The 15,428-nt window shown below is 42.1% G+C and overlaps 1 protein-coding gene across 2 annotated transcripts in view; it reads right to left on the bottom strand.

Annotated features, from left to right (window-relative positions):
* The window catches only part of Aldh1l2 (aldehyde dehydrogenase 1 family member L2), a 43,558-nt gene extending 28,130 nt beyond the window's left edge, over window positions 1-15,428 (bottom strand). For both annotated transcript variants that reach the window (XM_048356774.1, XM_048356783.1), the window contains exons 1-7: window positions 15,251-15,428; window positions 10,893-11,037; window positions 7,693-7,927; window positions 5,641-5,806; window positions 2,920-3,021; window positions 2,658-2,747; window positions 53-187 (exon numbers count right to left, since the gene is read on the bottom strand). In XM_048356774.1, coding sequence (XP_048212731.1) covers window positions 53-187; window positions 2,658-2,747; window positions 2,920-3,021; window positions 5,641-5,806; window positions 7,693-7,927; window positions 10,893-11,037; window positions 15,251-15,298 — 921 coding nt within the window. In that variant the 5' untranslated portion in view covers window positions 15,299-15,428. The remainder of the gene's footprint in view (window positions 1-52; window positions 188-2,657; window positions 2,748-2,919; window positions 3,022-5,640; window positions 5,807-7,692; window positions 7,928-10,892; window positions 11,038-15,250) is intronic.

The raw sequence follows: 15,428 nt of genomic DNA, 5'->3' as shown, positions 1-15,428 counted from the left end.
GTTATAGGAGACCAGAACAGTTATTTCATGGACAAATACATGGAACACTCACTGCTTTCCCATCGTTACCAAAAAGAACAAGTCCAGCTTTGGTAACAAGACCGGGCTTCTTGGCACCTTGAATTTCCAGTGGTTCCCCAGGGGGGACAGAACTCTTCAGCAATGATGATCCATACAGCGTAACTCTCTGAAAAAGAGATCAGACTCAGACAGGAAAGTAAAAACGCCCACAGGGGAGGGTGCAGTCACTCCTTGCCAATATGCAGCTCAAATGATCATTCATAGTTAAATGAGATATAGTGTTATATGTATACACATAACACACATATAGATGTACATTATGTATATTATTGTAGACATATATATAAAACATATAGAGGCTGTACAAGCATCCAGAGAAATATCACTAAACAAGATTATAGATTGCAAATGTGTGATCCAAGAATTTAAAAAAAATACTGTTTAAGTGACATGATTTTACATTTATCATGAATTCAAACAGATACAAAGCAAGTTCATTCTTTGTAGCCAGAATGCAGGCTTGTGAGTGTGGGGGGAGGACCCGGGGGGGGAGATGGATGAGGGTTATGTAGACTCCTACAATGCAGTGTGAGAATAGATGAGAATGCAGAATGCTTAGCTAGGGGTCAAGAGCTTGCTTAGCATGATAATTAGGCTGACAATTAGCACCACAATCAGTATCAATGTCAATCAATCAGTAAAACCAAAGAATTGCAGGGTATTTTGTGAGTCAAGAAACAGGCCCAGATTCAGATCATACACAAATGTAATTGACACTAATCTATTACTATCATTCTAGGACTACTGTCATTTACAAGTACAGTAGTTAACATTTATTGAATGTTCACTGAATTAAATGCAAGAATTACGAATTTACACAAATGCACATTTATCACTTACTCATGAGGTCTTCATAATAACCCATAACCTACATTCAACAGAGAGGGAATGTGTCCAAGATAAGACAGCCACAGTGGTAGAGCCACAGGCTTCATGGAGACATCCTGACTCCAGGTCCCACAGGCTTTACCATGACCTTGAACTTCCTTCCTTGGTTAGCCACTAATTGCACATATTTCTGTTGGCACGCGATGCAAGCCTAACACCACAGAGGTGTACATGAAAAGCCTTGATTCCAAGGAACACATGGTCTAGTGTTGAAACTATGTTGGAGAGGTGCAGAGCCTGGTCAGCACAGAGAACATCAGATCCTGCCTGGCAGGGCATGTGAGGTCAAGAAATTTCCAAGAATTGAATGGGGAGAACCAAACTTGAAGATCTTCCCTACCCCTTCCCCGCCCATTTCTCCAGTCTATCTCTCCTTACAACCAAGGGGCTGGCACTGTTGAACTGTCCATTAAAGTCCTTTCACAAGGATGTGTCAGACTCCTGGTCCAAGGCTTCACCTCTTTGTCTTGTCCTTTCCTTGGCTCATCTTCTCAAAGTGGCCTTCCCTCAGGAGCCTCCCCCCTTACCTCAGCCAGAGCCTCACTAACGGCCTTCGCCTCGCTCTACTGTCAATGTTCGTCCATTTCTCCATGCTATCAATAAAACTTCAGGCTCCCAAGGAGCAGGGTTGGTGCCCACCATCTACACTATGATAAATGCTCAATACATACTGAACCAAGAGGGCAAGCCATGTGTGATGGCACATGCTTATAATCCCAGCTACTCAGGAGGTATGGAGACCCACCTAGGCAAAGAGCATGAGCAAAGAACTAAAAAGGGGTGTGAGATGTGGTTTAGATGGCAGAGGACTTGCCTGGCAAGCACAAAGGTGTCGGGAGTGGAGCCAGCAGTTAATTTTATTTTGATCTCTGGCTGTGTTGCTATCACAAGGATTTGCTAAGTGCAAGGACATTTGTTTACTAGTATCTCTGCCCCTACCTGGAATTGCTTTAACATGTCCGCTGGAGTACATTCCTATGTTAATCAACCTCATCCTGTGTTTGCTGCCATCAAATGTTGCGAACTTCAGTGCCTGTTTGTGTGCTTGGATTTTAGCAACCCTATGCTATTCCCTGGTTCCCAAACTGCATATAAGCTGGAAGTTAAGAATAAACCTGGCTGCAGTCTTGAGTTACAATCTCGAGATGCAGACCTCCTGAACCCCATCTTTTGTCTCTTGTCTTCTTTTTTCTCTTATCTATCTTTCTTTTTCTTTAATCCTCACCCCCTCAATCAGAATTTCCTCTTCGCTGCCGGCTGGCTCCGGCACAAAGGCCTGAGTTCAAAACCCATCTCACCACACACACACACACACACACACACACACACACACACACACACAGAAGAGGAGGGAGACCACAGATTCTACTTATACCCAAGGGTAATAATCAGGGTAAACCTAGACTTCTTTCTAATACCTCTCAGAGAGTACAGAGTCAGTCATGATAGCATACACCTATAATCCCAGCTACTTAAGTGCCTGAGGCAGAAAGATCCTGAGTTTAAAGCCAACCTGGGCAACTCAGCACGACCCCATCTCAAAATAAAAGTGAAAAAGTGCTGTGGGTGTTTGTCCAGTGGTAAAGCATTTGCCCATCATGTATAAGGCCCTGGTTTAATTGATTCTTCATACTACAAAGTAAATAAGCAAATAAATAAATCCAATCAATCAGTTGATCAATCAATACCTGCCCATTTATCTCTGTCCAGGCTCCAGGTACTTTATCATGACCCCGAATCCAGTTATGTAAAACTTCAGCAGACTGATCCCAAGAAATCTAGGCAAGCACAAACAAGATATAAACACTCTCAGAGCACAAAGTAGCAGAAAGGGATGGATGGACAGGCTGATTTGGAGGTTCCATCATTTGATTATGAAATAGTACATTAGAAACTCTCAAAGGCAAAGGGTTGTGAACTTGAGATGCGTTATTGAGTTGATAGAAATACCTCAGCATTTTCCTTTTTCTGGATACCTTCATATGTTGCCCCCTCCTCTGGTTGGGGTATCCGAGGAGCTTTTCCATCAGCTATGAGTTGGACAGCTTCTACCTAAAGCAGAAAACATGACCTTGGTGACAGTCCAGAGACCCAGTGGTCTAACAGAATTACTACAGTTAAATCCATTGTGATAGTATTTCTTCAGTTCCATTGAGATGTCAAGTACAAAGGATGGTATGCAAAATATCCCTTGCAAACATCACAGGAATCCTGTAAAGTGGACCTCTTCACTCCTGTTTTACAGATGGAGAAGCTGTAGTTCAGGGACAAGCTGAACAATGAGTTCAAGGCCAGCGGTACCTAATGGGTGGTTTGCAATCCACCCTTCTGCTGAGCACTGGTGGCTCATGTCTATAATCCTCGCTACTTGAAAGGCTGTGACTGGGAGGATTATGGTTTGAGGCCAGAAAAGTTCATGAGACCCCTTCTCAATGGACAGCTGGATATGGTGGCACATGCCTATAATTCTAGCCAAGGCAAGAAGAGTAACATAGGTTATATCATGACCCAGGCTCATGCTTTGGCAAGAGGGAAAACCCTGCCTCAAAATAACCAACAAAACCATAGCTGGAAGTATGGCTCTGCAGTAAAAGAACCTAACAACATGAGGCCCTAAATTCAAACCCCGGTACCACACATGAAAAAACTCCCCTATTGGAGCTGGGGAGTGGTAGCACAGTGGTAGAGTGTATGCTTAGCATATGCAAAGCCCTAAATTCAATCCCTAGCAACACACACACACACACACACACACACACACACAGTGTAGCCTCAGTTTCTCCTTGGTGATTCAATGGAAATTTCCAGAAAATAATTACTTAAAAAAAAAAAAAACATCGTACTTGTCTAAGCATCAGTAGCTTATACCTGTGATTTCAGCTACTCCAGAAGCTGAGATCTCCAGAAGCTGATATCTGAGAATCATGGTTTGAAGACATCTTGGGTAGGGAAATTTGTGAGACTCTTAACTCCAACTGACCACCAAAAAGGTGGAAGTGGAGGTGGGGTTCACGTGGGAGAATGGTAGCCTTGAGCAAAAAAGCTAAGGAACAGCTTAGCATTGAGGAACAGTACTCAGGCCCTGGATTCAAGCCTTAGTACTAGCACACATACACAATAAAATCATTGAACTCATAATGGTGATGATAGAAACGATACATTGTTGTATTTATTTCAACTTGCTTTCTAGTTTAGAACTTCTGGAATACTAATTTAAAAAACATTAAAATCCATTCACAGTTGTGATTGCCTTTGGGAGGTGTTCCTGCGTTCTCTTCTCTGCCATGTTTGGTTGCCTAGAGTTGCATTCTGGGAGGCCTAGAGGAGAACACACTTACACATCTCTCTCTCTCTAAGGACTTGCAGCTTCTCTTCCTAAGAAGAGAGCCAAGTATATAGCTCATTCCACTCAGATCTATCTTTAAGGCCATCAGATATAGGATGTAGGCCTGAGAGAATGCCACTTGAACACACATAAGACTATTTTGGCCATAACTGTGATTTTCAAGCATCTTCTGTGTGCCAGATACTTTACTCAAGTAATAAATAACACCACTTTTTGTAACTGTCCTACAGGTCACTCAGTACTGTTGGTGTTTTATAAATAAGGGAACCAGAGCTAAGGAGACTAAGTGACTTGCGGATTGTCTTATAACAAAGGGTCTTTGTCCAAGTAGAAGAATGTGAACTCAAAGATAGGTCAAAGCCCTCTCTGAATCCTTCCATAAAACTTCGCTCTCCTCCCTCCCACACCAATGGCAACTAAGTTGTATAATCTTGCTACTTCTATCTCCTAACTCTGGGGAAAAAAATTAAATGACATAGGAGTTATTGCTGAACCTTTCAATAGGCTTTCAGGCTAGTATTTCTACTTCATAGTATACATACTTTGGGATTTTTTTTTTTGCTCAGGGCACATATGAATTAATAAAACAACAACACAATCTCACCCTGTTGCAAAGACAAACTGAAATTACCTTTAAAGGAAGTCCAAACTATGTGGAAAGTTTTCCTAAGGTTCTGTATAATTACCAGTCATCATAAACAGGGCTGGAGGGGCTGGGAATATGGCCTAGTGGTAAGAGTGCTTGCCTCACATACATGAAGCCCTGGGTTCAATTCCCCAGCACCACATTAAAAAAAGAGCCAGAAGTGGTGCTGTGGCCCAAGTGCTATGCTAGCCTTGAGCAAAAAGAAGGCAGGGACAGTGCTCAGGCCCTGAGTCCCAAGCCCCAGGACTGGGGGGATGGGGAGGACAATAGGGCTGGAGATTTGGGCCAGGGAAACAGAGCAGTCTAATTTCTTTCTTAATTACAGTCCTCAGGGGGAATGAGTCAGCATCACAGACTAAATGTTCAAGTTCAGATTTCTACACAAAGTATACCATCCTATTGCGAATTATAAAATCTAATTGTATTTTTAAGCTTTATAATTTTAGTGACAATTAACATGCTCAATTCCATTTTTTTTTTTTTTTGTTTTAACCAGATCTGGCTATGTATCCTATGTTGACCTCAAACTTTCAGTCCTCCTGCCTTACCCTTCTGAGTGCTGGGAATATATAGGTATGCATTACTATGGGGCTGGCTTGGTCTGTTTGGAATAAAAGAGAAACATTTTGCAAATTTTAAGTATTTACTAACTTTTTCTTGAGGGCATAAATATACTGACCATGGCCTTGATTCCTTCAGGAAAGAGGAATCGATTATAAAGTGCATCCACCGTATCATTGGGTTCGATGTCACATGATCTCTGAAGGAGGATGGGTCCTGTATCTAAACCATCATCAGCCCAGAAAACAGAAAACCCGGCTTTCTTATCTCCCATAATTAGAGTCCTGTGGAAAGAGGATGTTCAATTTTAAACATTGTTTATATAATCAAGTGAAGAATTAGTGAGGTTAAGGAAGTTTCAAAAAGTACTTAAAATGGAAAAGCAGATAGTGAATGAAATGACCTTGAGAAATAAATAGTAGAGCTGGGAGTTGTCAGTTTATAGAAAGCAATACCTAATAGCACCACTACTTAATGTATCTTCCTATCTTTGATCTTTCTTAGTACCATATACAAGTTGAGTTTAAAAAGGCATTAGAGCCCATCAATTAGTGCTACTCTGACTCACAGGTGTCAGTTTCTCCTTCACCATCAACCTTCCTACTTGAGTCCAGTTGCTAAGTTCTACTTGATCTTGGACTATTTGGAATAAGAATGGGAGTTAAGAACAGGATACTCAGTGCACTATTGAGAATATTGTTAGTTTAAGTTGCACAAGTGAAGTATAAACCTCACTTAGGATTCGAATCTAAATCAGCTAATTACTTACTTATATGTTGTGTTCTATACAGCTTAGCCTAAGAGAAAACTTAATTGGCCTCACAGGAGCTAATCATACAAGAAGAAGTTGACTATTCTGACCATATCCCCATAAACACACATCAGAGGTCAGACTAATACAGAGAGTTTGAAGTGGTAAATCAGTAATGTCCATGATTGAAGCCATTGATACTTTTCTGAACTACTGACCAAGCAAGACCTAAATCAATCACTCAATAAATCACTCCATTCAGAAATATTGAGGAATTAGCCAGGCACTGATGGCTGACTCCTCAGTTTGAAGCCAACCTGGGCAGGAGAGTCCCTGAGACTCTTATCCCAACTGACTATGATAAAGGTGAAAGTAGAGCTGTGGCTCAAGTGGTAGAGTGCAATCCTTGAGTGAAAAACCCAAGGGATAGTGCATAGGCCCTAAATTTAAGTCCCAGGACACACACACACACACAATTCATAAAAATGTTAGAAAAAAATCTCACTAAAGAAGCTTAAAGTCCAATAAAACATGGACAGTGGAAGCAATTCAGTATTTTCAATTGCACTTGAGATGCTCTGTGCAAAAAAAAAAAAAAATTCTCTGGTCAAGTATGTTTGGGAATGTGATGCACTCAGATTCCTTGGCGGTCAGGATGCTCAGATGAAGGCATATCTTAAAAGCTCAGGGAGGACTGGGAGTATGGCCTAGTGGTAGAGTGCTTGCCTGGTATACATGAAGCCAATTCCTCAGCACCACATGTATAGAAAAGCCGGAAGTGGTACTGTGGCTCAAGTGGTAGAGTGCTAGCCTTGAGCAAAAAGAAGCCAGGGGGCTGGGGATATAGCCTAGTGGCAAGAGTGCCTGCCTCGGATACACGAGGCCCTAGGTTCGATTCCCCAGCACCACATATACAGAAAACGGCCAGAAGCGGCGCTGTGGCTCAAGTGGCAGAGTGCTAGCCTTGAGCGGGAAGAAGCCAGGGACAGTGCTCAGGCCCTGAGTCCAAGGCCCAGGACTGGCCAAAAAAAAAAAAAAAGAAGAAGCCAGGGACAGTGCTCAGTCCCTGAGTCCACGCCCCAGGACTGGCAAAACAAACAAACAAACAAACAAATAAAAGCTCAGGGAAGTCCTGCAATAAAGAAACCTAGCACAAACCAAACAAGTGACCACAGGACCTTTGTTTGAGAAATACCTGGTTTTAATCACTGGAACTAATACTCTATAGACTATCATTGGGAAAGGCTGTCTTGGTTCATAAGTATCTCTAGGTTTCAGAGGAGTTTATGCAATTGAAGCAATCAGGACCTCACAATTGTTCAAGCATATCTAGTTTCTTGATCAGTTAAAAAAAAAAAAGGTAAGACTACATAGGTAGTAGAAATGTGCCCATAGTCTCTCTTATGAAAGCAATCTCACCAGTTGATGGCAGAAGCCCCTCTATGCTTGGGCAGGATGGAGGGGTGATAAATGATGGAGCCATGTCTTGGGCTGTCAATGACATCCATGGGGATGAATTGTGTGCAGAAGGGAAGTACATTTAGCTCGGCACCCACAGATCTGTAGGCCTCCACCACTTCTTTGATAGGCTTGCCCTTGACTCTCCATCTAGGGAACTTGAATACAGGGGTTCCATCTTTCTCTGCAGCCAAAGCTAAACAGGAAAAAGAAGAAGATGATTTTCAGTTTTCAAAAGCCAGCCTTTGCCAAGAACTAGAGGCTCATGCCTATAGCTACACAGGAGGCTGAGGTCTGAGGACAAATCTGAAAGACTTATCTCTAAGTAACGAATAAAAAAACCTGAAAGTGGATCTGTGGCTAAAGTGGCAGAGTGCCAATCTTGAGCAAAAAGTTGAGTAGGAGTTATCCATCATTTAATATTGCTATAATTTTATAGCTTCACAAAACATGATGAACAATTTAGATTGTGACTAGAACTGGACATAATTGTGTCATACTAGATCCATTTTTCTAATTTGACATTTATGTATCAAAGGTTTAAACTCAAAAGCTTGTGGCTAGACAATGTTTTCAATTTTCTTTTTTTTAGATAGGTGTTACTTTCATTACTGATACAAATCTTTCAGAGAACGTAGCTTTAGATCTGGAGTCAACTATCAATACCTCACCCTCAAATAAACAGACTCTGGTGGAAAACCTTGAGTCTTTCCCTTCCTCTTCCAGGGCAAACTGTAGGCCACAACATCTTCTCCCTACTAAGCAGGCAGGTCTTATAGATGAAGGGAGGCTGAGCTCAGCTTTGCAATCATAGAGTTTACTCTGTCACTCACTAAATAGAAGTTACATTAGAGAGCTGAAATGTGGAATATGCCTGAGGCTAAAGAATGGAGAATACATTCAGCACTCATAAAGAACACCAAGTTTTCCATCCTGAAGAAAGCATTACCCCTTCCAGTTAAAGGACCTGATCCTAACCCCAGGTAACAATGGAATGGCCCTTCAAAGAACATAGCACAAGACCAACTCATTTTTCCCTCCACAATTAAATGTTACTTTTACTATGAATCATACATTGTATGTTTTATGTATTTATTTATGAATATTATAAATGAATGTATGATTCATTAACACGAACTATTACATATTTTATATAGTATATTATGTTTATTATATTCAATTTTTTTTTGTCAGTCATGGGGCTAAATCCCAGGTCTTGGGTTCTTTCTTTGAGCTCTTTCACTCAAGGCTATAGTGCTCTACAGTTTTGAGTCACAGCACCACTTCCAGTTTTTGAGTGGTTAATTGGAGATAAGAGTCTCACAGGGACTTTCTATCTGGGCTAGCTTCAAACCATGATCCTCAGATCTCATCCTCCTGAATAGCTAGGATTACAGGTGTGAGCCACCAGTGCCCGGCATAGTTAATTTTTTTGTTTGTATTTTGAGAGGGTTTTGCTATAGAGTTCAGGCAGCCTTTGAACTTTCGATCCTCCTGCTACATCCTTCTGAGTAGAAGTGGGATTACAGGCATTATTACGAATTATGCTATAGTAATACTTAGTAATATACATATTTTACATGTAAATATATCTAAATATATGTTTAAACAGTGGAAAAATATGTTTTACATATAGTCTCATATGGACTGTAATGTAGAATACATAATATTAGTTCTAAGCCAGTTCCAAAAACCCTAGCCCCAACTTTTTGCCTAAAGTTTGGGGCTTCTTTTCTATCAACTCATCAAAATTCAATGACTAGGATGAGATAATGCCTTTATTACAAAACCTCAATTCTAAAGAATTCTTCAGTAAGCCCTGAAGAACTCCAAGGCCCTGACCAATAAATTTGTAAGAATTTGAGAGACCAGTGAAAAAATGTTCATGCAATGTGTGAATGCTCATAAAATGTCCAAGAAGCATAAGGCACACTTCAGATAAAAGTGGGTAAACAATGGATCACAACATGATAATGGGAGATGATTGTGAGAAAGTACTTGGGAAAGAACACTGGGGTCAAGGAGAGAAATGTGTTTTCGTCAGTGAGAGGCTTGAGGTGGGTAGATGTTGATCTTCTATTTTGGTTTGGGGCTACCTGGAGCTATTATCGTGATATGAATAGCTAGCTTCTGTAGATGTTGATTAGTGATTGTGAGTCTGGTAGGCAGCTAGGCACTTCATGTTCAGTGGAGCTCATGGCAGCACATGAGTCAGGTACTAGTAAATTAAAGGTTGATGGCATTAAGCAACATGACCGAGGTCACCCAGCTAGTGAGTGGCAGAGCCCACACTGGTCCCCAACTTCAGAACACATGCTTCCAGCTACTTCTGGTACCATCTCCAAGGCCCCCTCAATAAGTTAGGTTTGTGTTTTTTTTCGTTTTATGAGTTACATCACAAATCCAAGTTGCCATGACCAGTGAGAGGGTGGCAGGTCCTGACCTGGGTCCAGGCACCAAGGAAGACCTCATTTCCCAGGATTCATTCTGAAATGAGGTCTGAAACTTGTCAGGCACCAGTGGCTCGTGCCTGTAATCCTAGCTACTCAGAAGGCTGAGATCCAGAAGAGAATAGCTTAAAGCCATCTAGGGCAGTAAAATCCTTGGGATTTCATTTCCAAACAACAAGCTGAAAAGCAAAGCTAGAGAGTAGTAGAGGGTAGAGTACCAGTGAGACAAGCAAGCTAAACGAGCATGAAACCCTGGGTTCACACCTCAGTCAGTGTCACTGAAAGAAAAAATGTCACATGCCAAAATCCATATCCACAGCATAAAATGCTAGCTGTCCCTTTCATTTGGGGAATGGCTCTCCTTGGTTTAGCTGAACATATAGCCACTCCTAACAAAAATCTGTGTTTCTCAGCCTCTCTTGCAAATAGATATAGCCCATTATCACATTCTGTCTAATGGGCTATCAATGGAAGCAATATGGACAATTTCTAGAATATTCTCTTTATGAAGGACTCATCCTTTACTTTTTTGCTTTCCTTTTTTGCTTGTTGGCTTGAAGACTTTGTTGGGGCTGGGGCAGATACCTTGGTCCATGAGATGGAATCCCCATCTTGATAGAGAGCACATGTGTTGTGGAATGTAGAACTGCCGCCTCAGCTGCCAACTTAGACCCGAGAACTCTTGATTCAGTCACCCCAAGATGCACTTACCCAATGGATCGGCTTTTCCATCTTGGTCTGGAACTGTGAACACCCCAACTACTCGGTGGCCCTCCTTCCGGAGGTGGCTATAGACTTCCTGTCCAAAGAGGCTCTGGCCAATAAGGGCCAACTTCAGCTTGTTTTTGAAACAAACCTGTAAAACAGTCCAGTGATCACAGAAAGGCACATGGATAGATGACAATGGATAGTAAGTCATATGAAATGACAAAGTCTATGGGAAGTCAAAGATCTACAAAATAATTATATTTATTAGGCTGATGTGGTGGTACATACCAGTAGGCAAGAGGATTGTAGATTTGAGGCTATCCTGGGATATATGGCTAGACCCTATCTCAAAGAAATTTCCTTAAATACAAATGTTCTATTTCCACTCTGACTGGGTTCCAAGATTAAAAAACACCTAGTCCTCCACAGAAAGTCCTTTTGTAAAAGCTCCTGTTAACTTTAAGTGGGCCATTTGAGCAAGGTATAAAATAAGGCTAAAGCTATTCCAATTAGGAGAATTGCTAAGTTTGCATAAATGACCCTTACACAAAAGAACAAAACAATCCATTTTGCTGAGTCAATGAGATATGTAATGGAGCATTTTACACACACTGCTACAGGTATGTTTTGAGCAATTGTCATGTTACAAGTGTGGCAGTGGAAGGGAAGTAGTACTCTCCACTAGTTTTTTTTTTTTTTTTTTTTTTTTTTTTTGCCAGTCCTGGGCCTTGAATTCAGGGCCTGAGCACTGTCCCTGGCTTCCTTTTTTGCTCAAGGCTAGCACTCTGCCACTTGAGCCACAGCGCCACTTCTGGCCAATTTCTATATATGTGGTACTGAGGAATCAAACTTAGGGCTTCATGTATACGAGGCAAGCACTCTTGCCACTAGGCCATATTCCCAGCCCTAGAGATTTTTTTTAAAAAAGATAAAACCTCTGTAAAGATTTAAGGAGGTTTCACATCCTCCTGAAAAGTTAGGAGGTTCACCAACCTTGGTCTGCCATTCCCATAAGAGCTGCAGGGGATGGAGCCGAGCAGGATGATTTCCTGATTCTGGACTTCCATTCACTCCATCCAGCCTCCATGTTGTATTTGTCTTACCCGTTGGGCCTCTGTGAACATTTCTTTTTAGGATATTTACTATGAAGGTGCAAATCAAAAGTGGTCCTCATCTTCAGAAATTCACCAGTTAGTAAGGGGGATACCCAAGTAAATATATTTTAGTAACTCAGTATTAGGGCAAGTGAGAAGAGTATTTCAGAAAGGGGACAGTGTCTCCTGAATGGAATTCCTTGGTTGAATCTCTTTCTTGGGAGATGGCCAAGAAAGAGGATTATGGGAGACCCTGGGGAAGTGCTGGGCAAAAGGAGCTGCCTATACAAGGAAATGAATGAGTGGGTATCATGTATCTAGCACTTGGAGTTATGGTGACAAATGACATTTTGGAAAGAAGCATTTCAGAGGGCCTTGCCTATGCAAATATTTTGGACCCAAGCCAGCTTGAACAGGCATACCTCTTGCATTGGAGAATCGAGTAGAGTAAAAATCAAAACTGACTTAATAACTGACCTTGAGTAAGTTCAGGAGATGTACTTGGGGTAGTGGAACAGCCCATACTTCTTTGGATAACAAACTCTCATAGTAGCAGGAGCAGCACATTACAGGTTATATAAATCTGTGTCAGATCCAGCCAAGGTTAAGGATTTCCCCATAAATGACAACCTTGCTCAACTTGATTCTCTTATTGCATCATTATAGAAAGGTATCAATGATGGCTTTGTGGGATACCTGAATAACTTTTTTCTTCCGGTGCTAGGGATCAGACCCAGGGACTTACAGTTGCTAGGCAAGCACTATACTGAACTACATCCCCAGCCCCAAGCTTTTTGTTAATGATAAAAAGAATAAAGGATTTCAGCAAGAGGGATGTCCACATAGGGGCAGATGAGCAGGCAAGGCCAGACGGAGGATGCCTAGCACAGAGGATGAGTGAGAACTCCTGGAGGTAACCAGGGAACATTTTGAAGAAGTTGAGGAAGGTGAAAAACATTGCCATAATTTTCAAATGTGCTCCACTGTGCGATTCCATTTCTATGAGGCCCTCACTGGAGCTGAGCATATGCTGGCACCATGCTCTTAAACCTCTGAAAGTGTGAGCTAAAGAAACCTCCTTTCTTTATGATGCACCTAACCTCAGGCATTTTATTATTAACGACAGTAACAAAGAGGAAGGTATAATTTAGGCAAGCATTCTGCTACTGAGCCACATCTCTAGCTCTTAAAAGTACAATTTCGATATAGTAACTTTTCTAGAGTACAGTTCTGTGAGCTTTGCGAAAAATATAATCAAGTAATCGCTACCATAGAAGTTAGCATCTTCAAAAATTCCTTTGTGTCTATTCTTAGTATCGAGTTCTACTGATCTTTTTTTTTCTGTCCCTATAGCTTTACACTCTTCAAAATGTCAGAAAAGTGAAATACTAAAATATTGATACGTTTGAGTTTGTTTTCTTACATTTAAAATGTATTCGTAGTTCAGTCTCCCTACATCCCCCTCCTCATACCTACCCCGGGGAATTCCATTACATACACGATATGCCACAATCCTATCACCAGCTGAGGACAAGGAGGGCCTTCCCAATTTTTGATGATTATCAATAGAGCCCCCATAAACATTTGTAAATAGTTTGTGTGTGTGTGCATCTGTGTGTATGTGTGTAAGCCTAAGATTTTCTTTCTCTTAGGAAAATACCTAGGAATGTGGAACTGAGCATACAGCATTTGCAAGGCCTTGTGTTCTATCCTCAACACCACAAAAAGAAACGAACAAACAAAAACCCAAAAACGCATCTGCTGGGTAGATACTTTTCAGTACAGAAAATGCTGCCAACCAGTTTTCCAAAGCGAGTATACCTTCTTGTATCCTCACCAGCGCTGCATGTATTTGATTCTAAACAGTCTTTATAGGAAACAAACTAAAGAATGCATCTCCACTTTCTTCACAGCAGAACACCTTTTCTTTTTTATTCCTTTATCACTCAGTGTTTTCTTGAGTAATGTCTTATCTTTGAGAAACTTGCTTTCTTCCCAGCCATTCTGCCTTTGTTTCTCTACATGTTAGGACAGTGGTGGGGACAGTCAGACTCTAGAGAAGCCAGATGTTTTCCTGCAATATGTCAGTTGTCTTGGTTCACCTTTTACCACTGTGAAAAGAGCATTCTTCAAGACTCCCTTCTGCGCTCCAAAACAGACAAGTTAGAGATGTGTCCAGGCAACATGCAGACTCAAGACCCTTGCTCTGTGTGCCCTCCTACTGATTCCTAGGGGCTTCTGGTGGTGGGAGAAGGTAAGGAGAGCCTCCCAAGTGCTGTTTAAAACAGACTACAGGTCTAGCAGAAAGGTCTCTCCCTTCTTTATAAAATGCGAATATTCCTAAAAGTAGACCTAACTGTAAGGAGTACACTGAATCCCTATTAATTAGGGTATCTGGAGAAGCAAAGTTTTATAACGCATGCAAGTTTGGGACAATCTGGTGCTACTGAAGGTTCTGTCTCTATTTTACATGTGTATGTATACATATGTACATATATGGCATTGGCAGAGAAATCAAGGAAATGGCAAAGTCTTTTATAAAATAGCAAATGTACTTCTTACAAAAAAAGATCTTGCACGTGATACATTTTTTATTTTATTCCCTCAAGAGCTTGGAGTAGACTCAGAAAGACTTCTCTTAGAGGCCCTCAGAGGGGCCGAAGGCAGAGCTGCATGCAACGTGTCGGCTCTTATTCCATTTCTGGAGGAGCTGATGCAATTGCCAGCTGCGGGGCTGGGCGAGGGCCCTATTCTTACTGTACAGTTTAGTAAGGTTCCAGCGTGGCTGCCTCTGCAGCGCTTGGCAATCACAGCAATCCAGCCCACTTCCTAGTGCTCGCCTTGCAAACACCAGGCTTGGAGTTAAGCACCCTTTTCTGCAAGGGCACTGAATGCCTGTCCAGAGTGCACATGCCACCTCTCAGGCCACCCAGGCGGACTTGATTCTACTGTCTCGTTCCCACACAGCTCCATCTCTGGATTTGGGAATTTCACTATTGAAACGACAAAGGAAAGGAACCAGTCCCTGTCTGTCTCCCTGACCTGTGACGGCTCCCACCTTGTCATCCTAACCAGCCAAACTCCCTCCGCAGTCCCTTCCCCGTAGAAGACAAAGGCTTGACAGTTTCCATCCAGGACTCTTCTGGACATTTTTCTTGGAAAAAAGGCTGTCCTGCCTTTTAGCAAGGTCCTAAGCATCGTTGACTGCCGTCTGCTCTGAAAGCAGGTCCGGGCGTGAGCTAGAAGGCTCCCCAGAGCTGGACTCACCCGGCCGGTGGAGAAGCGTCGGAGCGCCTGGCTTCCCCGCAGCAGCATGCCGGAAACAGTCGCCTCACCGTGCAGGAGACCAGAGACAGGCTCAGGTGCGGGATGCAAGGGACGGGCTCAGCTTGGTTTTGGCCTGCAGTCTGCAGCCTCTGTGCGGTGCCCGTGCGCTGGCTGCTCG

The sequence above is a fragment of the Perognathus longimembris genome, chromosome 1, assembly GCF_023159225.1.
Source record: "Perognathus longimembris pacificus isolate PPM17 chromosome 1, ASM2315922v1, whole genome shotgun sequence".
Classification (NCBI taxonomy): domain Eukaryota; kingdom Metazoa; phylum Chordata; class Mammalia; order Rodentia; family Heteromyidae; genus Perognathus; species Perognathus longimembris.
This window is presented reverse-complemented; position numbering and strand designations above follow the sequence as displayed.